This window comes from Glycine max, chromosome 18, assembly GCF_000004515.6.
Source record: "Glycine max cultivar Williams 82 chromosome 18, Glycine_max_v4.0, whole genome shotgun sequence".
Classification (NCBI taxonomy): Eukaryota; Viridiplantae; Streptophyta; class Magnoliopsida; order Fabales; family Fabaceae; genus Glycine; species Glycine max.
In genome coordinates, this window is record NC_038254.2 from 57,234,574 (window position 1) to 57,259,069 (window position 24,496).

At 33.6% G+C, this 24,496-nt stretch overlaps 4 protein-coding genes and 1 pseudogene across 10 annotated transcripts; 3 read left to right on the forward strand and 2 right to left on the reverse strand.

Annotated features, from left to right (window-relative positions):
* Window positions 1–2,614: 2,614 nt before the first annotated feature.
* On the reverse strand, window positions 2,615–4,355 carry LOC100804476 (heat shock 70 kDa protein 4). Its single transcript, XM_041012229.1, has 2 exons — window positions 3,891–4,355; window positions 2,615–3,812 (listed from the first exon to the last, which is right to left on the reverse strand). The coding sequence occupies exons 1-2, from the start codon at window positions 4,105–4,107 to the stop codon at window positions 2,725–2,727; spliced, it is 1,305 nt and encodes a 434-aa protein (XP_040868163.1). The 5' UTR covers window positions 4,108–4,355; the 3' UTR covers window positions 2,615–2,724.
* An 891-nt stretch (window positions 4,356–5,246) lies between these two features.
* LOC106797182 (uncharacterized) lies at window positions 5,247–9,215 on the forward strand. Of its 7 annotated transcripts, XR_001386326.3 has the most exons (5): window positions 5,247–6,431; window positions 6,976–7,027; window positions 7,133–7,280; window positions 8,103–8,200; window positions 9,012–9,215. XR_001386326.3 is itself a non-coding variant. In XM_014771233.3 (3 exons), the coding sequence occupies exons 1-3, from the start codon at window positions 6,394–6,396 to the stop codon at window positions 8,160–8,162; spliced, it is 246 nt and encodes an 81-aa protein (XP_014626719.1). In that variant the 5' UTR covers window positions 5,253–6,393; the 3' UTR covers window positions 8,163–8,559. The 7 variants fall into 7 exon arrangements, 1 of the variants encoding a protein (XP_014626719.1); XR_001386323.3 differs by having other exon boundaries at window positions 6,976–7,280; XR_001386325.3 differs by having other exon boundaries at window positions 5,255–7,027.
* A 1,502-nt stretch (window positions 9,216–10,717) lies between these two features.
* On the forward strand, window positions 10,718–14,340 carry LOC100792119 (actin-6). The gene is made up of 5 exons (NM_001289231.2): window positions 10,718–10,805; window positions 12,313–12,382; window positions 12,522–12,915; window positions 13,235–13,848; window positions 13,956–14,340. Exons 2-5 carry the CDS (start codon window positions 12,323–12,325, stop codon window positions 14,019–14,021), a joined length of 1,134 nt encoding a protein of 377 aa, NP_001276160.2. The 5' UTR covers window positions 10,718–10,805; window positions 12,313–12,322; the 3' UTR covers window positions 14,022–14,340.
* A 2,192-nt stretch (window positions 14,341–16,532) lies between these two features.
* On the forward strand, window positions 16,533–20,187 carry LOC100805012 (heat shock 70 kDa protein 4-like; annotated as a pseudogene).
* A 1,237-nt stretch (window positions 20,188–21,424) lies between these two features.
* Window positions 21,425–23,410, reverse strand: LOC100792654 (clathrin interactor 1). The gene is made up of 4 exons (XM_003552653.5): window positions 23,156–23,410; window positions 22,368–22,490; window positions 22,110–22,271; window positions 21,425–22,014 (listed from the first exon to the last, which is right to left on the reverse strand). The coding sequence occupies exons 1-4, from the start codon at window positions 23,404–23,406 to the stop codon at window positions 21,585–21,587; spliced, it is 966 nt and encodes a 321-aa protein (XP_003552701.3). The 5' UTR covers window positions 23,407–23,410; the 3' UTR covers window positions 21,425–21,584.
* Between the last annotated feature and the right edge of the window lie 1,086 nt (window positions 23,411–24,496).

Here is a 24,496-nt window from a genome sequence, read left to right on the forward strand (position 1 = left end):
TCGTACTACTATTAGACGGACCCGTTTAAAATATAATTTAATTTTTATCTTCTTCTTTTAATTTTGACATTTAGTTATTACCTATTTGTTGTCAAATATTTTTTTATGAATAAAAAACATCTTTTAATATGAATTTATTGAAGATGGATTAATTGATATGAAATTGTATATTTCATCTATGTTAGATACTGGGAACGAGAACTTTACTGCTTACACTGTCTTGTTAACTTTTGATAAATAATAAGAGGGGAGTTATAACAATAAAAGTGAATGTCTCTTTCCATTCCTGACTTCAACTTTTATGATGCTATTTCATTTACTTGAAAGATCATCCACTCCTTCTTTTCTTGCTTTCACAGACAATCAAAGCTCGATTGGTGACCACGACATTGGAGTGTAAGCCACTCTCCAACCAATGCGATAATGAGAATTGAAAACCCAGATTTGATTAGAATTACAGCATTGAGAACAATTAAAAATCCAACATTTGATAAGAATTATGCTCATCAATCTTGGTTGTATCATAAAACAAATCTGTGAGACCAATATGTTGTGTTGCAGAGCTGCAAAGGCATTTTCCTGTGTCGGCATTCATCAAAACTTTAACCGGCGCAAGGAGAAAGTGTCACGTGAGTATGATTTACATTTAAGACGTCAATCTAATAATCATATTAAGTCACGGGATTTGCAGGTTTACATTTTTATATTGATGCAATAAAACTATAAAATATAGTCCTCTTAATAGGAGAAAAAAATTAAATACATTTTTATTGTTAATAAATATTTAATTTTTGTATTTGTTGTTTAATAATTTTTTTATTTGAGTTGAGTTTTTAATAAAATAATAATTTTATTTTTTTATCTTCTGTGTTTATTTTTAGTTTTCGGTAAATTGATGAATTTTATGTTTATTATTTGATAAAAAAAATTCATTTGTTAATAGTCAAAACTAAAATAAAATTTACTAATTTATCAATAACTAAAACAAAATATTAAGAATCAAAAATAAAAATATCATTTTATTAAGAATTAACACAAAATAAAATTTCATTAGAGTACAAAAACAAAAAAAATGGGTATTTAACATGATTAAAGACATATTAAAAAAATAGTCTTTGTTAACTCTTCTTCTCAGTAAGACATTCAAATCTCTTGTTCCTTTTTCGTGTCTTTTTGAGTTTTTTTCCCTTTCTTTGTTAATTAAAAGATTACATGTCAATGAAAGACACTAAAAATTTAACACAACTTAATAGGGAACTTTTTTTTACTAATGTTTTATCCTTTTCATTTTTTTGACAACATACTATTGGGTGCAATGTGAAATAGCTGCAAGACAGGAAAAAAGACAAATGTCATGGCACGTCAACTACAATTTTGTAGACACATTTTAGTGCAGAAGAATAACTTAAAAAGTTGTTATTTGAAATTAAGGAATCGCAATGATTCTTTGATGCATTTTACACTCAGTCGCACAGTAACTGGGTGCTTAGTTTTCTATTTATTCCAAGGCATTGCTGACTTGCTGTCAAGATCAATGGGAGAGCATGCCTATAAATCACTAAAACAAAGCCATGTCTAACCACAATTTTTTTTTAATCAGCATGTCTAACCAGCATTGAGAGTTAACCAGTAAACTGATGTTGTCTAGTTTTTTTTAATCATATCAAGCAGTGTCTAGAGCTATTCAAAGATAAAATTATGGGAAGAGATGGGGAAAACAAGACTAGCAAGGCTGTTCTGCCGTAAATGTGAATTCTTATTCGTATACATGCCATTTGGCAGGTGATTGCAATTTGAAGCGAATTTTGTATGTGTAATATGTAACACCTATGGTTCTCACCTGGTTAGGACCCTTCTTTGCCTTTGAAGAGGAGTACCATTAGATAAATGCGGATACTATTTATCAAAATCAACTTCAGTATTAGCAGAGACTGAATTTGAGTGAGATCCATTCAGAGAAAGATGAACAACGCATAGCAAAGCTTGTTCTTGTGAACTGATCCAAAGATGAATTCAATAACAATAACAGAAGCCAAAGTCAACAATAATAACATTTTAAAACATGCCCGGCACAAATATATTAAACTACAACACTGTTCAGATAATATCTATAAATAAGAAAAGTTTGCATTCAATACAAACAAAATGACAGATCTCAGCATTGCAAAAAATAGAAACTTAAAAAACATCTAAGCAAACTTGCCAATGACACGATCAAAGAGGTTCACAAGCTCATTTAGATGATCCTCAAACACCTCTATTTTATCCCGCTGATTATCACCCTCAAGCAAATCAGTCACCTTTGTAATTACAGATTTGATTTTCTTCCTTTCTTGTAAACAAAGCTTTGAACTGATATTCTTATTATTCAATGCATTCCTCATCTTGTAAACATAGTGATCCAAAGCATTCATTGTATTAGCCTTCTTCATGAACTTCATATCATTAACCTGATATTTCTCAGCTTCATGAATCATTCTTTTAATCTGCTCAGCTGAAAGCCTTTTTTGGTCATTGGTTATGGTAATCTCATTCCTATAACCAGTGGTTGTTTCCTCCGCAGAAACAGATAGAATGCCATTTACATCTATTGTAAAGCATACATCCACAGGATGGCCACGAGGAGCAGGAACCAAACCCAAAAGACTAAAGAAACCAAGCAAATTGTTATCATTTGCTCTGGTTCTCTCGCCTTCATAAACCTCAATACGCGCAGAGGTTTGGTTATCTTCCTTGAGTCCTCTTAACTGGAATAGTAGTATTCCTAGGAATCACAACACTCATGAGATCTCCTTTTGTGGATATACCAAGTGACAGCGGTGCAACATCCAACAAAACCAAATTTGGAACATTCTGAATGTCGTCACTCAACAAAGCAGCCTGCACGGCAGCTCCATAAGCGACAGCCTCGTCAGGGTTGATACTCTTGCAAAAATCCTTTCCCTCAAAGAATTCCTGCAATAGTTCCTGCACTTTGGGAATCCTCGAAGAACCACCAACAAGGACAACATCATGTACACTGCTCTTGTCCGTCTTTGCATCTGTAAGACACTTATTAACAGTCTTCAGACACTCCTCAAAGAGATCCATATTAAGTTCCTGAAACTTTGCACGAGTGATTGAAATGCAGAAATCAATGCCTTTAGATAATGAATCAACCTCAATTGTGGTTGTAACAGCAAACGAGAGTGTCCTTTTCACCTTTTCGCACGCAGTTCTCAACCTTCGTAAAGCTCTGGGGTTACCACTAATGTCGACCTTGTTCATTCTTTTGAACTCCTGCACCAAGTAATTCACCATTCTGTTGTCGAAGTCCTCTCCCCCAAGGTGGGTGTTCCCTGCAGTAGCCTTGACTTGGAAGACCTTGTCCTTAATTGTAAGGAGAGAAACATCAAAAGTACCACCACCAAGGTCAAAGATAAAAATGTTACGCTCTCCAACACAGTTAATTCTCTTGTCAAGGCCATATGCAATAGCTGCTGCAGTGGGTTCATTGATTATCCGCATAACATTAAGGCCAGCTATGGTTCCAGCATCTATGGTGGCTTTACGCTGAGAATCATTGAAATAAGCAGGCACTGTAACAACAGCACTCTTTACCGGTGTTTCCAAATATGCCTCAGCAATCTCCCGCATTTTCATGAGGATCATAGATGACACTTCCTCTGCTGAAAGGAGCTTCTCGTGGCCCTTGTATTTAACGGTGATCATGGGTTTGTCATTATTATCAGCTATGACCTTGAATGGCCATAACATTTTATCATTTTGAATAGTGGGATCGCTGTATTTCCTACCAATTAACCTCTTGGCATCTGCAAAATTTATAATATGTTGCTGTTCATTTTGCCTTTAATAGTCCAGAGAATAATCAAGAAGGAAAAAAAACGTACCAAAGACAGTGTTTTCTGGGTTGGCTGCAGCCTGATTCTTAGCAGCATCACCAATCAACCTTTGATCGTCAGTGAAAGCGACAAAAGAAGGTGTAGTTCTGTTCCCTTGGTCGTTGTGAATTATTTCTACTCTATTTTGTTGCCCCTGCCACACTGCAACACACGAGTAGGTTGTACCAAGGTCGATTCCTACGGCAAATCCCTGGTTTTTGGCCATTCTATTTCACGTGAATGAAGACCCAGATGAACAGTAGTAATTGAATGCAGGCTTTGAAAGACTTCTGGTATGGTTGAATATTTCAAGTTAGATTTTTATACGCGTGAAATATGAAAATCAGCTAAAATATTTATAATTAAACATACGTATATATATTGATTGCATAAAAGGAATTAATATCTGCCTGGCCATTGGAAATCATTACTTAATTATTCGAAGTGATTTCCAATGGAATTTGGAAAACTAAAAATCAGAGAGCATTCGTTAATGTTCTTTGTTTAAGTTGATAAGGTGTTAGAATAGAATCGTCATCCGTATTGAAGTTAAGTAGTGTATACATGTGCCCAGTCATAGGAAATGGCACAAACTTAATTACTCCCATTAACTAGGGCAGGAAATTGGAAAACTAAAAGACTTTTAAGTTATCATTCAATGATTTTCCTTCTTTAAGTTGATAGGGCAATCTTTTATGTATGACAAGGAAATGATGATCCGATCAAGTTAGGTAGTTAGACTGAATCGTGGTTCACAGTTTCCTAACTTTTTTTTGTTGGAATTTAAGAAATTGAATGGACGTAAATAACACATATTGTATTGTTTATAAGATTTAAGTAGACTAATTTAACTGCTCTTAAAAAAAAGTGGATTAATTTAACACGGATGATGATGGATGTCATTTTATAAGTAAAAAAATAATTTTTCATTTCTAAGAATTATGTTTCCTGCAAATATTGTATAAGAATAGAAAACATAACTATAAAAAAAAAAATTACGTCATGAGAATCTTAGATTCTAACCCTATCCTATGGAAAAGTTTTAGTGAAAAATACCTAATTTAAAAACAATTTCTAAAAATGTTAGATTCTTGTAAATGATTTTTAAAATACTCAACTTAAATTCTTGAAAAACTAAAATTTTTCTACCAAACACCTTCTAAAGAAAAAATTAGTAGGATAACATGTACTTGTACTAATATTAATTTTATAATTTATATATTTTTATATTATTATGATTTTGGCTGAAGTTTTAGGTTGTGAGGAATTTGCTGCCCAAGCCCCAATTGCTCTTGGAATTACTCCAAATTTGATAAGGTTCTTCCTTGCATCTTGTAAAGATTAAAGGCAATGATATCCTCTTTTCCTTTATGCGAAGAAAAAAGTGAAGGTTTACAGTGTAAACTCTTAAAAGTACATACTTTATTAAAAAAAAAGTAATAAAATTGACTGTGTTTAACGTGGACTGATTTATTTTCTACCATTAAAAATATCCCTTAGATTAATCAATAGTCTATTTTCTTATCATGGACTTTAAACACCAAATCCTTTCTCCTTTCTTGCCGGCGATGCTTGTCCACCGTGCGCCTCCGCCGGAGATATATTCGGCAGCGGACCCGCAACCGGAGACGATTTTCGATGGCGGCACCGCCACTTAAATTTTTCTCTCCGTTTTTTTTTTTCCATTCCCTTCCTCTTCTCTGCTCCTCCCTCAAGCCTTTGTTCTGCAACATTTTATTTCTCCTCCTTCGTTGACAACGGCTAGTTCTACGCTACCAGCGTCCCTCACCGTCAGTCTAGATCGAAATCAAGTTCAAGGACGAACGTGTCGACACACCGCTTGCTCCTCCCTCAACACTTCCGCACATTGTCAGCAAAGGCACCGCAGATTTGATCGTCGGCGGCGTGATTAGCAGATCTGGATAGCCATGTAACGCGACGTTGTTCGCAGTTTTTGGTGTTTTTTTTTTTTGTTTAACTGATTCTTAAGCTTTTAGTCCCCGAGACTCACTCTGTTTCACTATTTCCGGACTTTTTGGATTGTTTGTTTTTTCGTTACTTTGTCAATTTTTGCTTTGCTTGTCTCTGATTTTTATCGTAGATCGCCATCCATTTTTTCTTCTTTATTTTTTGGCACGGAGATTGTTGGTTTGGGTGGAGATAGTCAAAGAAAGAGAAGAAGGAAGAGGATAGGAGAAGAAAGGGTGGAGGGGGGGGGGGGATACAACAAGAGAGTCACCGTCGTCGGAAGTCATGGTGGTTACCAGTCGAAATTTGAGGAGCCGAGGAGCGAGAGAGAAAGAAGAAAAACATTTGGTACAACATGCCTACCAAATTACTGTGTACCTGAGATAAATCTAACCGTATAAAAAAGGCAAAATTACATTTTTTCCCCCCTTCTCTACAATTTCGATTTTAGTGTTTTTAAATTTATTTACGAATTTAATTTCCCAATTATTTCAAATAGTGTGGTGAAATGGTGATAAGATAGAACATAGAGGAGACGTGGGACATGAATTGCATTGAAATATCTTGCATTTGCAGGAAACGGTAAGTACAGTTCCCTCTTGTTCTTACCTTGCGAAATTCGGTATTAATTTCCTTATCAAATTTATTTAGAATGCAGTGACACAGTCTAAATTATCATCTATTCACAAATTTTCATATATGATAGGTTTCTTCTCGTATCATAACTACTTTAGAAATGATAACTGTAACAATTTGTTATTGGTTACCGGGTGTAAAACTCTTTCTCATTGTCATGGGAAATATAATTGACAGCCACCTAAACATATACTACTTCCTAACTGACATATTTAGATTATTGTGTTGTGCACCATCTGTTTGATGAAATTTCCAAGTTGGTTTCTAGAATTCTACAATTCTACCTTCAAAACCGTGTGTACAACTTGTTTGTTATAATGTCTGAACCACAACAAACATGCTTCTGTTGTGCTAATTCCTAGCCCACTTGTTCTTGGCCATCCTTGCTCTCTTCTACCTGTTGTTATCCTCTACTTGCTTTTTTGGGGTTTATTCAGTAAGCTTGGAATAGTGTGGAATTAATTGGTTATTTTGTATCTTGAGGGCTTAGGCAACTTTCTGACTGTTTGGTTTTGTGCGGATATTTTTAAAATTGCCTGAAGGTTAGTCTTTTCATTTGCCAATTTATCTGCACATTTCATGTCTCTGAATATTTGAAGGTATTGCTTGGCCCATGCTTTGATTTAAATCATTTTGGTGACACACAGTCAGAAATATTTTGTGAGGATGAATAGAAAATTTGGAGGTGGAAAGCAGCCAACAGGGACTCCTTCACTGGCTTGGTCCTGCGTGGTTGTTGTCTTCTCTCTTCTTGCTGGTGCCTCTGTTGTTCACAATATCTATAAGCCTAATCTTGTAAGTTTTTCTCTCTAACTTCTTCATGTTACATTCTTTTATTCAGTGTTTTGAGTTATAAATATGGCAATATGTGCAAGGTATGTGTGTTTTATTTGTGGAAGTTGGACTTTTGAATGCTCCATATTTGTTACAGCACATAGGGAGCTAATGTGCTTGATTGAAACCTGAGCTATTTTAAATATCTTTTCTTTTCAATTTGTCTAACAAAGTGCACAGTTGAGATCGTTGCTAACTATTTTTTAGATATAGATAAAGCCAATCCCTTTACTTGACATTGCACTGATCATTGCAGCATACTGTGCGGTCAGTAACTTAAGTCCAACTTGTATGATTTCCTATAAATGTTAGATCCGTTTGACTATCTTGACAATTTATCTCACGCATTAGTTCATGCTGCTCTAAATTCAATCCACTCTTTGCAAACAATGCAATGAAGATATTGTAGTTGCAGTAGTACATTCACACACACAAACACATATATTCAAAAATCATTTGACCGATAAAAAAAAACATATTCAAAATCTTTATCATGTCCTCTATTTTCACTATGAATTTAAATTTTCCTTAGATTGAATCATAGTAGATAGCGAAGTGCAAAACCATTTATGAAATAATAAAGTCTATAATTTTATAAAATACAAACTCTTGATAAAAAGCCATGGATATGTAGCCATTAACTCCCTTTGATTTTCTTATCATAATATCATCTGTTATCACTTACAGTCTTACACTATACTATCTAAAGTGCCTAGGATGCATTTTACAGGATCAAGATCTTTTTACTGTAATGTTGTTTACTCATTTTTTTTTCCTATGTAGACATTGCCTCCTGTTGATGGAGTTGATAGCACCAAGCAGAAACATGATGAAAAAGAATGATCATTTCCCCTGCTGAATTCCTTTTCATTATCGTGAAGGTGACCAAGTTTGCTTAAAGTTAACTATCACTACAATTAAGTCTGATATAAACTACAAAGGATTAATTTTATATGAGAATATTAATTTTATTTTTTGGAATTTTTGTTTTTACGGTGGTGTTTTAATTTTTTGGTGGATATACAGTTGCAAAATTTTTGGAAGACTAGTAGTGATGTTTTAAATTTTTGAGAGACTAATGTTGACCAAATTTTTTGGAAAACTAATATGTGCAAAACGAACCTTGAGAGTTTATCAACTTTATTCTATAATCATATAGTATTCTATCTTTGCTTATCTACTGCACAAAACAAGTCCTAATTCAATGTATAAAAACAAAATAGATAAAGCTTTTAGAACAGCTCGATCAGATTGTATTTACGGTGCAAGTCTTGTAATATCTTATGATGTCCTGCATAACTTTAAAAATGATGATTTGAGTATTTGACTACTCTGATTATATATTTTCAGAGCAAATACATGTGAATTAAAATAAACATATTATAAACACTGTTGGTACCAAAATAATTAATGCAATTTTTTTATAGCCTGTAATTAAAATTTCCAACACTTTTGATTACAGTATATGCCTAACTTTTATCTACACATAGTTAAAGCCTGAACAATTAACTGGTCTACTGAGTTCATCTTCGTGCCACAGACGACCTCAACTACTAATACTGTTCATTATCCATTTCCCCCCCTTTCCTTTTATTCTATCTTGTATTATTATAAACACAATGCTTTGTTGGCAATTAGTGTTTTTTTATTAAGAGCTTTCTTTCTGCTTCCCTTTCAAATATTTGCTGGCAGCCTTGCATTACAAGGACTTGACAGAGCATATTCAGTTAGGATCGAAGATGTTCTTAGTGCTGGACAACTATTTGTGGTTGGCTAGTTGTATAATCGGGCCCCAAGTAGCATTAGGGCTTATTTTATTGTAAAGTGGATACTGAATTGAAAGTTAATCTTAGAAAAGGTTGCATATCCTAATGAGATGGTATCCATAGATGTTTTCATTGTTGCCACTCCATAATTAGAGGAAAGAGGTGTTTTATCTTTTTGTTGTCCAATACTTTTTACACGTTGGAGAGAAAGAATAGGCTGTTACTCACCTATTGACTCGAGCAAATTCCACTCCTTTTCAGAGTAACACAATTGGTTAAATATGTATAAATTCTGTTTTACCTGCGCTATTTTTTCTTCCTCAAACCACTAGGAGTATTTCGTGGATGGCATCCGAAAGTTATGCTGTTAATTTTTGTCCAATCTTATTCCTTGCAAATTTGACTTTAACCGTAATTAATTTTGTATGAAGGAATAAATGTACGATACTGATTGAAAAACAAGAATAAATACTTAATGGTGAACCCAAGTAACTTTACTTCAATAACCAACGTGAAGGGATATTTGAATATTTGATCGGAATATAAATATTTAAATTATTAACAATTAGAAATTATACATTTTTTGTAAGAAAAGAATAATTAGTTTTTACTTAATGCTAAAAAATGCCTTTAGTGAAAGCAATGATCATTCAGTAAATAAAAGCAACAACTGTTTTTAAATTTTTTATTTCAATATTTTTGTCATTTTCTTTTTTTACTGAAAAGAACTTTAATTATTGATGTTAATACACAATTTTTTTCACAGAAAGAAATTATTCTATCACACTCTCAAAGAACCGGTACATTTGTCCAATTGTTACAAGAAGCAACACTTCTTGGTTCTTGCCCAGGAAAAAACCTCGAGTTTAATTGAAGTAGTACACGACTACAATTACATCATCAGTTGACACGATTTGAACTTGTAAAGAGATTGTTAAAATAAATGCTACTTCTATTACAATCTTTGTTGTTGTTTTTATAATTTTAGTTTTAATTCTTGATCAATATAATATACATCTTTTTGCCCTATTTAAGTGTTAATATGTTGCAAAAATTATCTCTCAAATAATAATTATTACAACCAAACTTTAAAATGTAATGAAAAATAACTGAATGCAAGGTATTCGTGGTACTTACTAGTTATCAGTTCAAGAGATAATTAAGTAGACATTCCCATAAAAGGAGCTTTATTGTTAATATTAGCTTTAAATTTAGCATATAAAAAATACTCGGCAACAAAGAATAGTTTGAATATCTCAAAATTTGTTAGTAATACATTGTAAAGATGACCAACATAAATAGTTAATACTAGTTAGAATTAATCTCTTACCTAAATAAAATTAAGAAAAAATGGCATACTAGAAATTAACATTTTTTCCGGTGAAACACATACAAGTATTAGCCAATGATAAAAAGAGAGGACCGGAATGAATGGGTGTAAGGAAAAAGAGGGAAAAAAAAAGTGAGAAAAGAGAAATTAAATACTAAATATTAAATATATAATAATAAAAATAGGAGTGGAGGGCAAAAACCAAGCACCGTGGAAATCGCTGTTTGATTTAAAACCAGAAATCAACGGTACACATTGCATCTCGTGGTTCTTATATTGAATTCCAATTTTCATTTCCACTTGATCCCCCCCTCTCTCTCTCTCATCACTACCTCTGCATTTTTCTCTCGCTCTCTGCCTTCCATCACCCTCGCCATTTCCCTTCCCAAGGTCCGTTTCTCTCCCTCGATCCGTTTCTCTTTCTCTTGGATCTGTTTCTTCCGTTTCCGTTTTCAATTTTCACCATTCAATTTTGGTTTTTTCTTCAATTCGAATGGGAGTGTTCTTTGTTTTCGTTATTTTATTGTTGGGTAGCTGGATTTCAATTAGGTCGTTGTTGGATTTCGATTTATTTCACTGGGTGTGAGAAATTTTTTTTTCTTTTTGCTAGCTTTTTTAAGTGGATGTGGGTTGGATTATTTTTAGATTTTTGGTTTGTTTGATGTTTCTTTAGGTTTTGTTCAATCTTTTTAATCTATGTTGTTTATAATTGATCGATCTGCTTGTTATTTATGGGAGGATGCGTTTTCTTGTTTTATTTTGAAGAAAAGAACGATTTTGATTGGTTTAAATGGTAACATCATGCGTCGTTGTGTTTGTATTTTTGAGATTTGTGGTAGATGGGGATGGATCTGTCGTTGTTGAGGATGGTTCTGTCAAAAGTGTGGTATTTGAGGATGAGTTGGTAACGAATCTGAATTGTTGTTTGAGGTTGAGACAACACCATGATTTGTATTAGTTTACTTTTTTGCTGTGATGCAATTAATTAGCGATGTTTAAAATATTGGTAAAGTGTGCTGAACCTCCCTCTCTTAAAACTGAAAGAAGAGATACCGAAAAGGAAATGTAATAATGCTTTGCTTGTGGACCCCTTGGAAATTTACAACGGTTTGAGTGTTCCCTATCCTTCTAACAACCAACTATTATGGCTCATGGTGCATGTCTAATCAACTTATTCTGTTGTCAACATCTTTGCTCTTGTCTGAGGAATGTAGGATGTAGGAGTGGGTATGTGTACAGTATGTACTTTTGTTTGGGTTTTACTATGTTGGAACACATTTATGTGTATCATTTAATTCAGGATACAAGTTTCTATTCCATGTTAAATATCTGTCTGGTAGTCATTTTCCCGACTTGTTTATTGTGTATTGCTATGTTACGATATATCTCTGCACTAATAATAGTTTTGTTACATGATGCTTTGTCCATGATATACCCATCCCGTTATCTTTAGGTCTACTTGATGGATGCTATTTTGAAATGACTTGCTGTGGGACTAATCTGCTCAGAGGAATAGAAAAATTAAAACAAAATGAAGAACAGTGGAATGTATAAGATTTAATAATAAATAATATATGTTTCCCCTTTTTGTTATGTGTGATTGTAATTGGTTAGCTTACTGTTTGCGTCTGTCCTAGGACATCATTTTTGTTTATAAACCATAAGGATTGAGGATAGTTGAAATGGATTTGGTTAAGTATATGATTAAATTATGTGATCCTGTCAAAGAGTTCTTTGTTTTGGTATTTTTCTTTGTCACTTTTTCATAGTATGCTATGGAAGTGGAGAGAAATTTGATTTGTGTAGGGATTGTCTTGTTCAAAATTTCCCTTCCAATGTTTTATTGGCTGTGTTTACAGAATGCACTTCTACTGAATATTCATCATTTATCCTGCAGATAGTAGAAGATGGCAGACGCTGAGGATATTCAACCTCTTGTTTGTGACAATGGAACAGGAATGGTTAAGGTACATGATGGATCTTTTGTTTTTGTATTATTTGTTGAATAAACTTACTGTCATACTCTTGTTGGTTTTATGGGAATATCATTTTACATTAATGTTACTTTTGTGAATTTGAAAAATTAATTGCAACAAATATTTGTAGGCTGGTTTTGCTGGAGATGATGCCCCACGTGCTGTGTTTCCCAGCATTGTAGGTCGTCCTCGTCACACTGGTGTGATGGTTGGCATGGGCCAAAAAGATGCATATGTTGGTGATGAGGCACAGTCTAAGAGGGGTATTTTGACTCTCAAGTACCCCATTGAACACGGAATTGTGAGCAATTGGGATGATATGGAAAAGATTTGGCATCATACCTTCTATAATGAGCTTCGTGTTGCCCCAGAAGAGCATCCAGTTCTCTTAACTGAGGCCCCTCTTAACCCTAAGGCTAATCGTGAGAAGATGACCCAAATCATGTTTGAGACCTTTAACACCCCTGCTATGTATGTAGCCATCCAGGCTGTTCTTTCACTTTATGCAAGTGGTCGTACAACTGGTAAGCCATTTTTTATTTGTTTGATTAACTTGAGGTTGTATAGTATGAACTTATCTGGGAACTTTGAAATTGAGATAAGCATATGTCAACATCCATGAGAATCTATAAAGTCTGTATGTTCAACATTGCATTTTTGGATATTTTAAAATAAACTGAAAATGATTCATTTCATTGTGAATGATTTCACTTGACATATTACTAAATGGAGAAAAAACAAATTCTGTGAACTGGGAATTATGATTGTAGAAAACTGCTGTAAAGATTCCTTATATCATGTGATCGACTTTTAAAACTTTATTTATTTGCCTTCTCTTTGCAGGTATTGTGTTGGATTCTGGTGATGGTGTCAGCCACACTGTCCCTATCTATGAGGGTTATGCCCTCCCACATGCCATCCTTCGTCTTGATCTGGCTGGTCGTGACCTCACAGATTTCTTGATGAAAATCTTGACTGAGCGTGGTTATTCCTTCACCACCTCAGCCGAGCGGGAAATTGTAAGGGATGTGAAAGAAAAGCTTTCTTACATTGCCCTTGACTACGAGCAAGAACTGGAGACAGCCAGGACCAGCTCGTCTGTGGAGAAGAGCTATGAGTTGCCTGATGGGCAGGTCATCACCATTGGCGATGAGCGTTTCAGATGTCCAGAGGTTCTGTTCCAACCATCCATGATTGGAATGGAAGCTTCAGGCATTCACGAGACAACATACAACTCCATAATGAAGTGCGATGTTGATATCAGGAAGGACCTCTATGGTAACATTGTTCTTTCAGGAGGAACAACCATGTTCCCTGGTATTGCTGACAGAATGAGCAAGGAAATTTCGGCATTGGCACCCAGCAGCATGAAGATCAAGGTTGTAGCACCACCGGAGAGAAAATACAGTGTCTGGATCGGTGGTTCTATCTTGGCATCTCTTAGCACCTTCCAGCAGGTTTGTTCTCTTCCTTTATTCTTTTTCCTGCTTCTTGGAATGTTATGTTGTTGTGAGATAGTACATTCTTCTATGATAATAATGACACACTTTTGTTTTGAGTGCAGATGTGGATTGCAAAGGCAGAATATGACGAGTCTGGTCCATCAATTGTGCACAGAAAGTGCTTCTAAAACTGTTTGAGAGATAGGGTTATTGAAGCGAAAGACTACTATCATCATGATTTGTCTGGAAGCAATGCATTGCAGATTGTAACCCTTTCATTCTAGCTTTTGTTATCCTTTTCATGTTATTCTCTTGTTGGAGTGATCATTTATTTGCAGAAAGTGAGGAGAGTTGGTTTTTTTTTTTTTTTTTTAAATGGTCCAGTTCTTTTCATATACATTGATAAGTTTTTGACTGGTTCATTCTGAGTATGAGTTAGCTGGATTATCAAACTACGCTTGTACCCTTGTTATGCATAATTATAATCCTTCATCCGTTGAACTACAAGTTTAATTCTTTTCAAATACACTACGCTTGTACCTATGTTATGCATAATTATAATCCTTCATCCGTTGAACTACAAGTTTAGTTCTTTTCAAATTAAATAACAAGTTAATTCACCGAACCCCTAATATCTTCTAGTCACTACTGTGCACTAGAAGAAAATTAAAATACTCTTTTCTGCCTCGTGTTGTGAGAGTATTATTTATGTTCTTATAATTGATATTATGAATAAAGGTATTGCCACCATTGTGTTACAAATCATACAATCAACGGAGTACTATTATTCGCACTTAAACTTTATGATTCTGAATTCCATCTAAATCCTTCGTGCGGTCTAGTTTTTTATTAGTGTAATTTTATCATGGAGAAACATTAATTAAAATTGTATAAATCTGATCCTGTATTAAAAGATTCAGGCTTTGATAAAATGTTAAATTAAAAAATCATAGTTTTCAGTAAAAATAGCATCATCGTGTTCTCTAAGTATCATTTGCACATGAATGAATCAAGCATCAATTCAACATGATTATCGTATTGGATGCACACTTGAGAGAAAAGTTACTGGGCATAGATTGTTTTGACAAAATAAAAGGATTAATATAGGAGAATTGAAACCCACAAACACATCAAAATAAATAATTTTAGTACCTAGCAAAACACGGCCGAGCCTAGTTTAAAAGAAATTTGAGATAATATAGCATCAACATTCTAAACAAGAATACTAAATTACCTAACGTAAGAAATGGAGGGATGGATATATACCAAGCACCAACGAGAAAGGCAATTCATCCCTAATGAAGGGGAAATAAATAATATAACTTGCCAATACTAGTTCTATATAATAAACTGAAAATCAGAACGGAACAAGCTGTATATGAATGGCAAAAGTTGCATGTGAAAATTGATTGACTATCTAACAAACTGAAATGTCAGTACTACTCAAATGTCAGTGCAACTACTGCATATAATTGCACTTCATGTGAGAAAAAGCAAGTGAAATCAATTAGATGACACTAGAATATTAAATATAAGTTGGATTGGATGGTTAAGAAAGAAAAGAGAAGAAAAATCTCAGATTCAATCTCTCTACTAGTAAAATTAATATTTTAATAAACTAATATTTGTCGAAAAAAAATAGTACAATGGTCGGTGATATTATTAAATAAGTAAATTTAATTATGATTTGCTTATATTTTGTTCTGCAATTTTATACAAGAATTTCTCTCTTGAGAGACTTTTAGCTTATAGTTTAATCAAAAGAGGGTATAGTAAATTATGTTTCTTATTGGAAATTTTTTTAATTAATTTTAGATTTTTCAGCAATATAAGTAATAAATAAAATTGTGTTCTGCAATTTTATACAAGAATTTCTCTCTTGAGAGACTTTTAGCTTATAGTTGAATCAAAAGAGGGTATAGTAAATTATGTTTCTTATTGGAAATTTTTTAATTAATTTTAGATTTTTCAGCAATATAAGTAATAAATAAAATTGTCAAGATATTTCTTTATACATATAAAAAATTACTTTGTATGGCACATGTCCATGCTCTGTTCATTTCTAAAATGATGAGAATATATATTTTAAAATAAAAAGAAAAAAAAAATATTTGAACATAGCCATAGGGGAAAATATAATTTACTGTAACTTTTCTTCTTTTACCACAAGGCATAAAATTCATAAATTGACCTGCTATTCATAAATTAATCCTCTTATTTTTCATAAGCAATTAATTATGTATTTATGTCATTTGCATTTTACAGTAAAGTTACAGAAATACGATTGATGATCATAATTTGATAAATTTTCCAAAAGGATGTAATCAAAGATTGTCTTATCAGGTAGTATCACCCAACCTGGGAGGAAAATTAATGAAAGTAACCGTTTAGTTATCACCCTATCACTTGAAGGCTTTCAGTCTTTTAGTTTTCCAATGTCCATGCAGATGCACTGTGCAAGAAGTGACCTTGGATTAATTAAGTGGTGATTTCCAATGGATTGGCAGATATACATTCATCTTATAGAATCAAGAGATGCAAAAATGTATAAGTTTTAAGTATTTCATATAATTATCAAATTTCACACAGAGAAATTAACCTGCCACATTTATAAAAAAAATTTAAGTCTTTCAAAGCCTGAATTTTGAATCTTTTGAAATTCACTCTTCATTCACCTGACCCGAGAATGGCCAAAGAAGATGAAATTTGCTGTAGGAATCGATCTTGGTACAACATATTCGTGCGTTGCAGTGTGGTAAGAGCAACATGGTAGAGTTGAAATAATCCACAACCAACAAGGCAACAAAACCACACCTTCTTTTGTTGCTTTCACAGACAATCAGAGGTTGATTGGTGGTGCCGCAAAGAATCAGGCTGTCTCCAACCCAGAAAGCACTGTATTTGGTATGTTTTCTACTCTCAAGCATTCAAAAATATTACTACTTTCCTTTACATTTCCCTATAGATTTTTACAATGAGACTTCTTATAACTTTTGCATTAGTATATTTTCTTTTCTCAAGTATTCACAAATATTACTACTTTCCTTTATATTTCCCTATAGAGTTTTACAATGAGACTTCTTATTACTTTTGCAGATGCAAAGAGGTTAATTGGTAGAAAATATAGTGATCCTGTTATTCAAAAAGAGAAAATGCTGTGGCCATTCAAAGTTGTTGCCAGTATTAATGACAAACCAATGATTGTTGTCAAGTACAAAGGGCAGGAGAAGCACCTTTGTGCTGAGGAAGTATCATCTATGGTCTTGTTAGGAAGAAGATGATGCTCTGCCATGAAAACCTGCCATAGGGATAGTTACAACAATGTTCAGGCCAACTAGAAGCAGTTATCATTCAGTTGTAGACATGCAATTGTGTATAAAAGCTCTATGAATCAATGAATAAGACAGAAAAGAATCTTCGATACCTAGCTTTCATAGGAGGCCTTGGACCTCAAAACCAAGTAGTGTAGTTTTTTCCCTCCCCTCTGCTCCTAACAGGTCTTCACAAAGATGTGGGAGATTGCAGAGGCATATTTGGAAACACCTGTAAAGAATGCTGTTGTAACAGTGCCTGCTTATTTCAATGATTCTCAGCGAAAAGCTACTGCTGCTGCTATTGCATATGACCTTGACAAGAGGACTAATTTCGTTGGAGAGCAAAACATTTTCATCTTTGACCTTGGTGGTGGTACTTCTCACGATCAAGGATAAGGTATTCTAAGTTAAGGCTACTGCTGGAAACACTCACTTAAGGTGGAGAGGACTTTGAAAACAGAATGGTGAGCTATTTTGTAGAGGAATTTAAAAAGAAGAACAAAGTGGACATTAGTGAGAACCCTAGAGCCCTAAGGAGGTTGAGAACTGCGTGTGAGAGGGCAAAAATAACACTATCCTATGATGTTATTACCAACATTGAGTTGGTTGTTTTATTTAAGGGCATTGACTTCTGCTCTTCAATCACTCGTGCAAAGTTTGAAGAGTGTATGCAAAGATGGACAAGAGCAGTGTAGATGATGTTGTCCTTGTTTGGTGGCTCTTCTAGGATTCCCAATCCTGATGAGGCTGTTGCTTACGGTGCAGCTGTGCAGGCTGCTTTGTTGAATGAAGGCATTGAGAATGTTCCAAATTTGGTGTTGTTTACTTTTAACATTTTTAGATTGATCTAGCAATTACATCTATATAATTCTTCATCTGGTAGATGACTTAGTTTTACAATTTACTCAATTTTCAGGGCAACATAGACCAATGGGAATAAATTATAATACTTAGAAATCACTATATGGCTCACAAGGCACTTGTTTCATATGTAGAGAGGTGCGGTATATTTATAAGCTTGATCTTACTTCCTTCCTTACTCTTAAGATTCTTCTAGCAATTACATCTAGATAATTTTTCATTTTGTGGAAGACATACTTTTACAATTTACTCAATTTTTTGGGGTATTCTACACAAAACAGTATCCTTGAATTTGGCATGTATCTTTTCTTTTGGTACAAGGTCTTAAAGATGTATGTCAGATACACTTACGATGACAAATCCTTCTTTAAACTAACAACAGAACTATAAAGCAGGGAATTAAAAATGTGACATAAAATGCCAAACTCCTAATAATAGAGGTATAGACTGCTAGCTGATGAGTGATGAAAAAGAAAGACATGTGAGATTGAAATAATTATGAAATGAAGAATATAGAACTATAAATTACTAGAAAGAAATTGTTGAGATTCATTCTGCAGGATAGTTTTCAAATTGAAATAGATGGAGCAATCAACAATTTTAAATATTTAGCCTACCTACTATACCCGGCAATTTCAGCAAGAAAAACATACTTTTTTATTAATATTAAAATGGTTGTATGAAATTCAGCACATTAAGGGTATTTTCATCAGACTTCTTTACATGGCTATTGTCTTAATAAGCACTTGTGTCTATAATGAGAATCAGATTCTGAAATTAATTTACAGATATGACTAATTACAATAACTGTATTCAATGTGTCCAGATATTACATGTCAAATTATAGCAATTAACTTCAGATTATGTTTTCAGATTTTGATCCAGATATTATTGATTCCAGATTCTGATCCTCATTAATCTATTTGATGGAACCATTAAAGGCTTACTTTGTTGAACACTGATTTTTTATTTAAGCATTGGTGCTTAGAGGAGTGCTAGCAACCTACTGTCCTTATCACCAAAGGAGCAATCTTCATTCACCTAATTTTGACCCTGCCAAAACGACACCGGTAACCTTACACCGTTTTATTCATTTCACGTAATACACATCGATCCGATCACTGTATAATATAGGTTTTTCTTTTCCGTCGGTAAATGTTAGTTAGTTGTTAGCCAGGGAATCAAAACCACGACCCTTCTCTCCCTTCCGACTTCTTTTACCAACAAATCAATCTTATAACTATGTCGTATAATATAGGTGGTTAACCGTTTTATTCATTTCATGTAATTCACGTAATATGGTCATTGAAGATCATTACTACTATTAAGGACAAACTCATGACCATGGTTAAGTGCAAAGGTCAAAAGAAGCACCTTTACTCCTAAAAAGTATCTTTGCGTGGTACTGCAGAAGCATATATAGAAAACCTTGTGAAAAAAATGTTGTTGCTATTGTGCCTGCTTATTTGAATGACTCTCAGAGAAAAGACGGTGCCAATGTTGCTGATGCCACTGCTGGCCTCAATGTTATGCAGATAGTCAATGAGCCTACCGCAGCTTTTGTATTTGTATATAGCCTTGGCGATATAACTGATTGTGTTGGAAAACAAAACATTTTCATCTTTGACCTTGGCAATGGCGAAATATTTTGAAGAGGAGTTCAAGAGGAAGAATGAAGCAGACATCAGTGATAACCGAAAAGTTCTAGGAAGGTTGAGAAGTGCATGTTAGAGGGTGAATAGGACACTCTGATCATATGTTGTTACTTGGGCTGCTCAAAAAAACTAGTTTTAAAGAAATAACTATAACAAGTTATATAAAAGTAAAATTATAAAACTATAACCAGTTATATAGTTATGGTTATTTTAAATAACTTACTTTTACTCATCCATAATCGGTTATATACCCATATTTTAAAAACAATAACTGATTATATCAAATTATAATTAGTTATATAAAACTAATTATAGTTATAATATCCAAACCATGAGCACCCTAGTTGTTACATGCAACGTTGAGATAGATGCTTTATTTTAGGGCATTCCTTTGTGCTAAGATTGAGAAAATCAATATGGAGCTCTCTAAGGAATGTATGAAAACAGTGACCAGGTGTCTCGCAGATGCGAAGATAGACAAGAGAAGCAAGGTACATGATGTTGTTCTTGTTGGTGGTTCTTAATTAGCTCTTCTATGGTTCTCGTGAAGATGCTTGTGTGAGAAAGCAACATCATTAAGAGCTCTTCTGTGGTCCTCTTCAACCATCAATAAGGACAACACCATCTATATTACTCTTGTGTCCATCTTAGCATCAACAAGACACCCTATCTACTGTCTTCATACATTCATGAATATTGATTTCTTCAAACTTAGCACGAGTGAATGAAGAGCAGATCGAAGTAAATGTGTCCTTTTTGCCCTCTCGGGTGCACTTCCCAACCTCCTCCTCAATCCCTTTGGGTTCGCACTGATGTCTGCTTTTCTTCCTTTTGAACTCTTCTACAAAATATTTCACCAATCTACTAATTATCAAGTAACCATCTTAAACTAAATTAAGTCTGATAACCTCTCATTGGATATGTTGCTTAAATTGCTGCAATGGCTGACTTGAGCACTCAACATACTTCTGATTGATCCTAGACTTGTTCCATGCCTACAGGCTAGCCAACTCATTTTGCTGCGCGGTTGAGTACATCTCATTTATAAAACAAAATATGGTTTAGATAATTCATATATGATTTTATATTTTTTATTATATACTTGTCCTTGAAGTAGCATGTTGCTAAATTAGTCAACTTTAAGAATTACTCTAGAACATTAAATTTAACAATGACTATGTTTTTAATGTTTCTTGTATGATTGTGTTTGAATGATTTTTAATTCAATTATATTAATTTTAATTAATATTTTGTATTGATTTATCGATGTTATACTTAATAAAGTGCATATAATGAGTATAAATATGAGTACATATATAAGTATCCAACAAATTACATGGGTATGGATCTGGGGTATTATTTTCAAATTTACTCATTATCATGAGTAGATATTGACCCATCTAACCCTCTCGTGTACAAGTATGGTGCAATCATAGATTAAAAAGGGGTTAAGGTGAGAAAGAAGATGTTAGGATTTTAGTAAAGTTTCAAGAGATCCATATAAAGTTTAAAATGAAAAAATGACTTAAGGATATGTCTTTCTAGAATTAGTTATAATAGCTTGATATCATGAGGGGGGCGGCATACAGAGCCTTGCTATTAGAAGTTAGATTTTAAATAATTGTAAATTCGGCTTCGTCCCTGGTAAGGTGTGATCATTTTCCTTCTTCTTATTTTGCTTTTAGAAACTGTTACGTAAAATAATTTTAAAAATACATTTTTAAACTAAAACCAAACTATTGTGGATGTCATGGATAAAGGTTTTGAAATTTGAGCTCGATTAATACTGTAAAATGTGAATTAATTATTTGTACATATTTATACACCCTTTCTTTGATTCTACGATGTCCATAAGCACCCCTCTTCACCAAACTTACACGCACTTCAAGTGCTAAATTATGTAAATTATTGTTACATCTCATTACACAGAAAGCAGGGATGCTGTAGTCCGTTTCTCTCGATCATCAATAAAGGGGTGATATTCTTCTGTGACTTCTCCCGAATTTGGATCATTTTCTTGCTTTAGGAGCTTTGAATTGTCATTGTCTTCATGTATTTGTTGCTCTCTTTCATTTCCATTTGCAGTACTGAGTTTCTTTCCTAAGCTTGTGAAATCATATTTTTCATATTGACGATTATCATAGTAAGAATTACATCTCCCGTAAATCTTAGAAGGTAAGTCACTTAACCTTTCATCTATTGCTGAGCTTCGTTGGTTAAAACTTCCAAAACCTTTGATTGCATGAGAAAGATTACGTGCTCTTGCTCTTTCTTCTGTGAAAAAATCCTTGTTTCTTAAGAGCTTTAATATTCTTTCTGATAATTTTCTAACTCTCAAACCCCAGTTGAACCTGTAAAATGAAATAATGTACCAAGGGTCATCACTTGATTCATGCAACAAAATTTTGGTGATGACAAAAATTATTTGAGTTGATACATCACCTACCCTTTTTCATCAATGAACTGAAATTGTCCAATCTCTTCAATAACATCTATATCACATTGAAACTCCTCGGATACTCTTTTAGGTCCATGAGTTAGTAGATGTTCCAGTAAAATAAGAGCCTTGTATGAGGCTCTCCAATACCCTTTATCGAATTTCAACAACCTGTTTTCTCCACAAAACTAGAACACAATTATTACACTTTACGATCAGAGTCTTTGAGATCAGAATAACCAAATCAGGACACAAGAAACCGGAAACCTGTGATGCAAAATCTCTATGATTCTCTCATATTCATCCACTTCGAAGGCAGCTCGTGCTATTATACTTGTGGAACGCGTGTCTGGTGGCCATGGATTCTCATTTGTGGCTTCTTCTGTCATTCTTAAGCACCAGTCCCACACACAAAAGAAAAGCATTGCCAACATGAAAAATAAAATCAAGTGTTTGATTGTACCAAAAACGAATAAAATGATTGCACAGCAAAGTTAGAAATTAAAATTTATGGCCCTTCTACTAAGTAGTTTCACATGTTTTAACCAATTCCTTTGATCTTGACATTAATGAATAAGATATTATACTAAAGAAAGGCTTCTTAAGAATTCAAAAAAATGAGTTATATCATTCCTTTGGTACTTTGTTGAATCTAACTTTGACTAATAATATGGCGAAATCCAATTTCTAAGATGTTGACATAGAATCTATCCTATCTAGTAGTTGTTGAGCCTATCGGGTAATTGATTATTGGACCATGCCAGCAGCAGATATCCACTCCCAAATTCTAAGATATAGATAATATATTTCCTTCCTTGTCAAAGAATTTGAAACTGCTCTGGTCATACTATGAGAAGGATTTTATTTTAATTTTGTTAATAACCAATAACTTAAAACATGCATGATTTAGTTTCATGACAAAGAGCTTCATATTTTTTCAGCTATCCTGGTCATCTTAGGAGAATGGTTTCTTTTTTATCTTCAAATAATCAACAACTTAAAGCATGATTGAGTTGAGACCACTAGGTCAGAAAAAAAGAAAAAGAAAGACTTACAACTGTACTGGTGTAACATCTGTGAGCGCTAGCCTTGCAGTTTTAATCTTCTCCTTCAAGAACCGAAATGCTTGCCCTTTGATTTCATGGATGAGAGGAGAACTCATATTTACAATCTTCTTTGGAAGAATTTTGAGGATAATGGTGACGAAGATTTTGAAGACTAGTTTTATTATATAATCTATAGTTTGCGAATCTATGTACGTAACATGTGCAACTGCTCCATTACCAAAAGCACTAATACTTTTCATAAAGTGGAGTTGCATATGTAATGAGAGGTAGAACAACGGAATAAGCCTAACTTGTGATTTGGAAAGGATGAGGAATAATATAAGCATGATAATTCAAAGGCAAGTTTTGCTGAAGCGTCTTTGTCTTTAAGTTCATGTCGTTTAGAAAGAGTGCCTTAAACTACTCCTTGATGGCCAAAGAAATTTTTGACCCGGTGAACTTATAAAATACTGTTGATCTCAATTCCTCAGTCTATGGTTGACTAGTTTAAAATCTGTCTGATGCTTAAAACGTTGTACATAAAACTACTGTGTACGTGTGTGTAGAAACTTCTGATTATGTGGAATTTCCTAAATATCACTTTCTTTTTTAGAAAAAATTGTTTTTCTTTCAAAGATAATATTTTCCAACACACTGTTATTAGATGAAATTTATATCAGTATCAACTATCAACATGTATCAGGTTGAATGAAAGGAACTCGGATCCTTTAAATGAGTATTGAAACATATTTGGTAAGAACTCTTGATTATCATGAATAAAAGTGAATAAATCTGAATCCTACAGTCATACTTAGATGTTTAAGATTAAAAGTAGGTTCGGGTATGTTTGCATACGTGTTTTTTCACGTTCAACGGAAAAGTTTTGTGAGAGTAAAGTTCTGCAAAGTCAAAATGCTTTAAACCAAACACACATTTAGAATTCATATGACTACTTAAAAGTCTATATTTATCTTTTACATTTTTTACCGTTTAAATATAATCTAATGGTCTATATATTTTTTTTAAATTTCATGCAATAACAAGAGTTCTCACTTCTCACTTGATATAGCAATACTAAACAATTTTTAGTATTCAGACATATTAGGTGAGAAAACTCTTGGTTATTATAAAAAATGTGAATAATGAATTTGAATCCCACAATCATGCTTAGATGTTTAAGATTAAAAGTAGGTTAAAGACTTAGAATGTGTTTGCCTATGCGTTTTTTCACGTTCAACAAAAAAATTTAGCAAAATTATGTTGAACATTTGGAAAGTGAGAATGCTTTAAACTAAACACACTTATAGGAGGCTATCCTATACCTTATTGATGACTAATTTGATACCCATA

Bases quoted from the DNA above. Each gene is read 5' to 3' on its own strand.
- LOC100804476 (XM_041012229.1), bottom strand. From the start codon at position 4,107: ATGGCCAAAAACCAGGGATTTGCCGTAGGAATCGACCTTGGTACAACC. The intron at 3,813-3,890 runs GTACGTTTTTTT...TAAATTTTGCAG, and splicing joins CCCAGAAAACACTGTCTTTG to ATGCCAAGAGGTTAATTGGT.
- LOC100792119 (NM_001289231.2), top strand. From the start codon at position 12,323: ATGGCAGACGCTGAGGATATTCAACCTCTTGTTTGTGACAATGGAACA. The intron at 12,383-12,521 runs GTACATGATGGA...AAATATTTGTAG, and splicing joins ATGGAACAGGAATGGTTAAG to GCTGGTTTTGCTGGAGATGA. The intron at 13,849-13,955 runs GTTTGTTCTCTT...TTTTGAGTGCAG, and splicing joins CTCTTAGCACCTTCCAGCAG to ATGTGGATTGCAAAGGCAGA.
- LOC100792654 (XM_003552653.5), bottom strand. From the start codon at position 23,406: ATGAAAAGTATTAGTGCTTTTGGTAATGGAGCAGTTGCACATGTTACG. The intron at 22,491-23,155 runs GTAAGTCTTTCT...CTGGTGCTTAAG, and splicing joins GATGTTACACCAGTACAGTT to AATGACAGAAGAAGCCACAA. The intron at 22,272-22,367 runs GTTTCCGGTTTC...TGGAGAAAACAG, and splicing joins ATAGAGATTTTGCATCACAG to GTTGTTGAAATTCGATAAAG.
- LOC106797182 (XM_014771233.3), top strand. From the start codon at position 6,394: ATGAATTGCATTGAAATATCTTGCATTTGCAGGAAACG. The intron at 6,432-7,132 runs GTAAGTACAGTT...GGTGACACACAG, and splicing joins TCTTGCATTTGCAGGAAACG to TCAGAAATATTTTGTGAGGA. The intron at 7,281-8,102 runs GTAAGTTTTTCT...TTTCCTATGTAG, and splicing joins ATATCTATAAGCCTAATCTT to ACATTGCCTCCTGTTGATGG.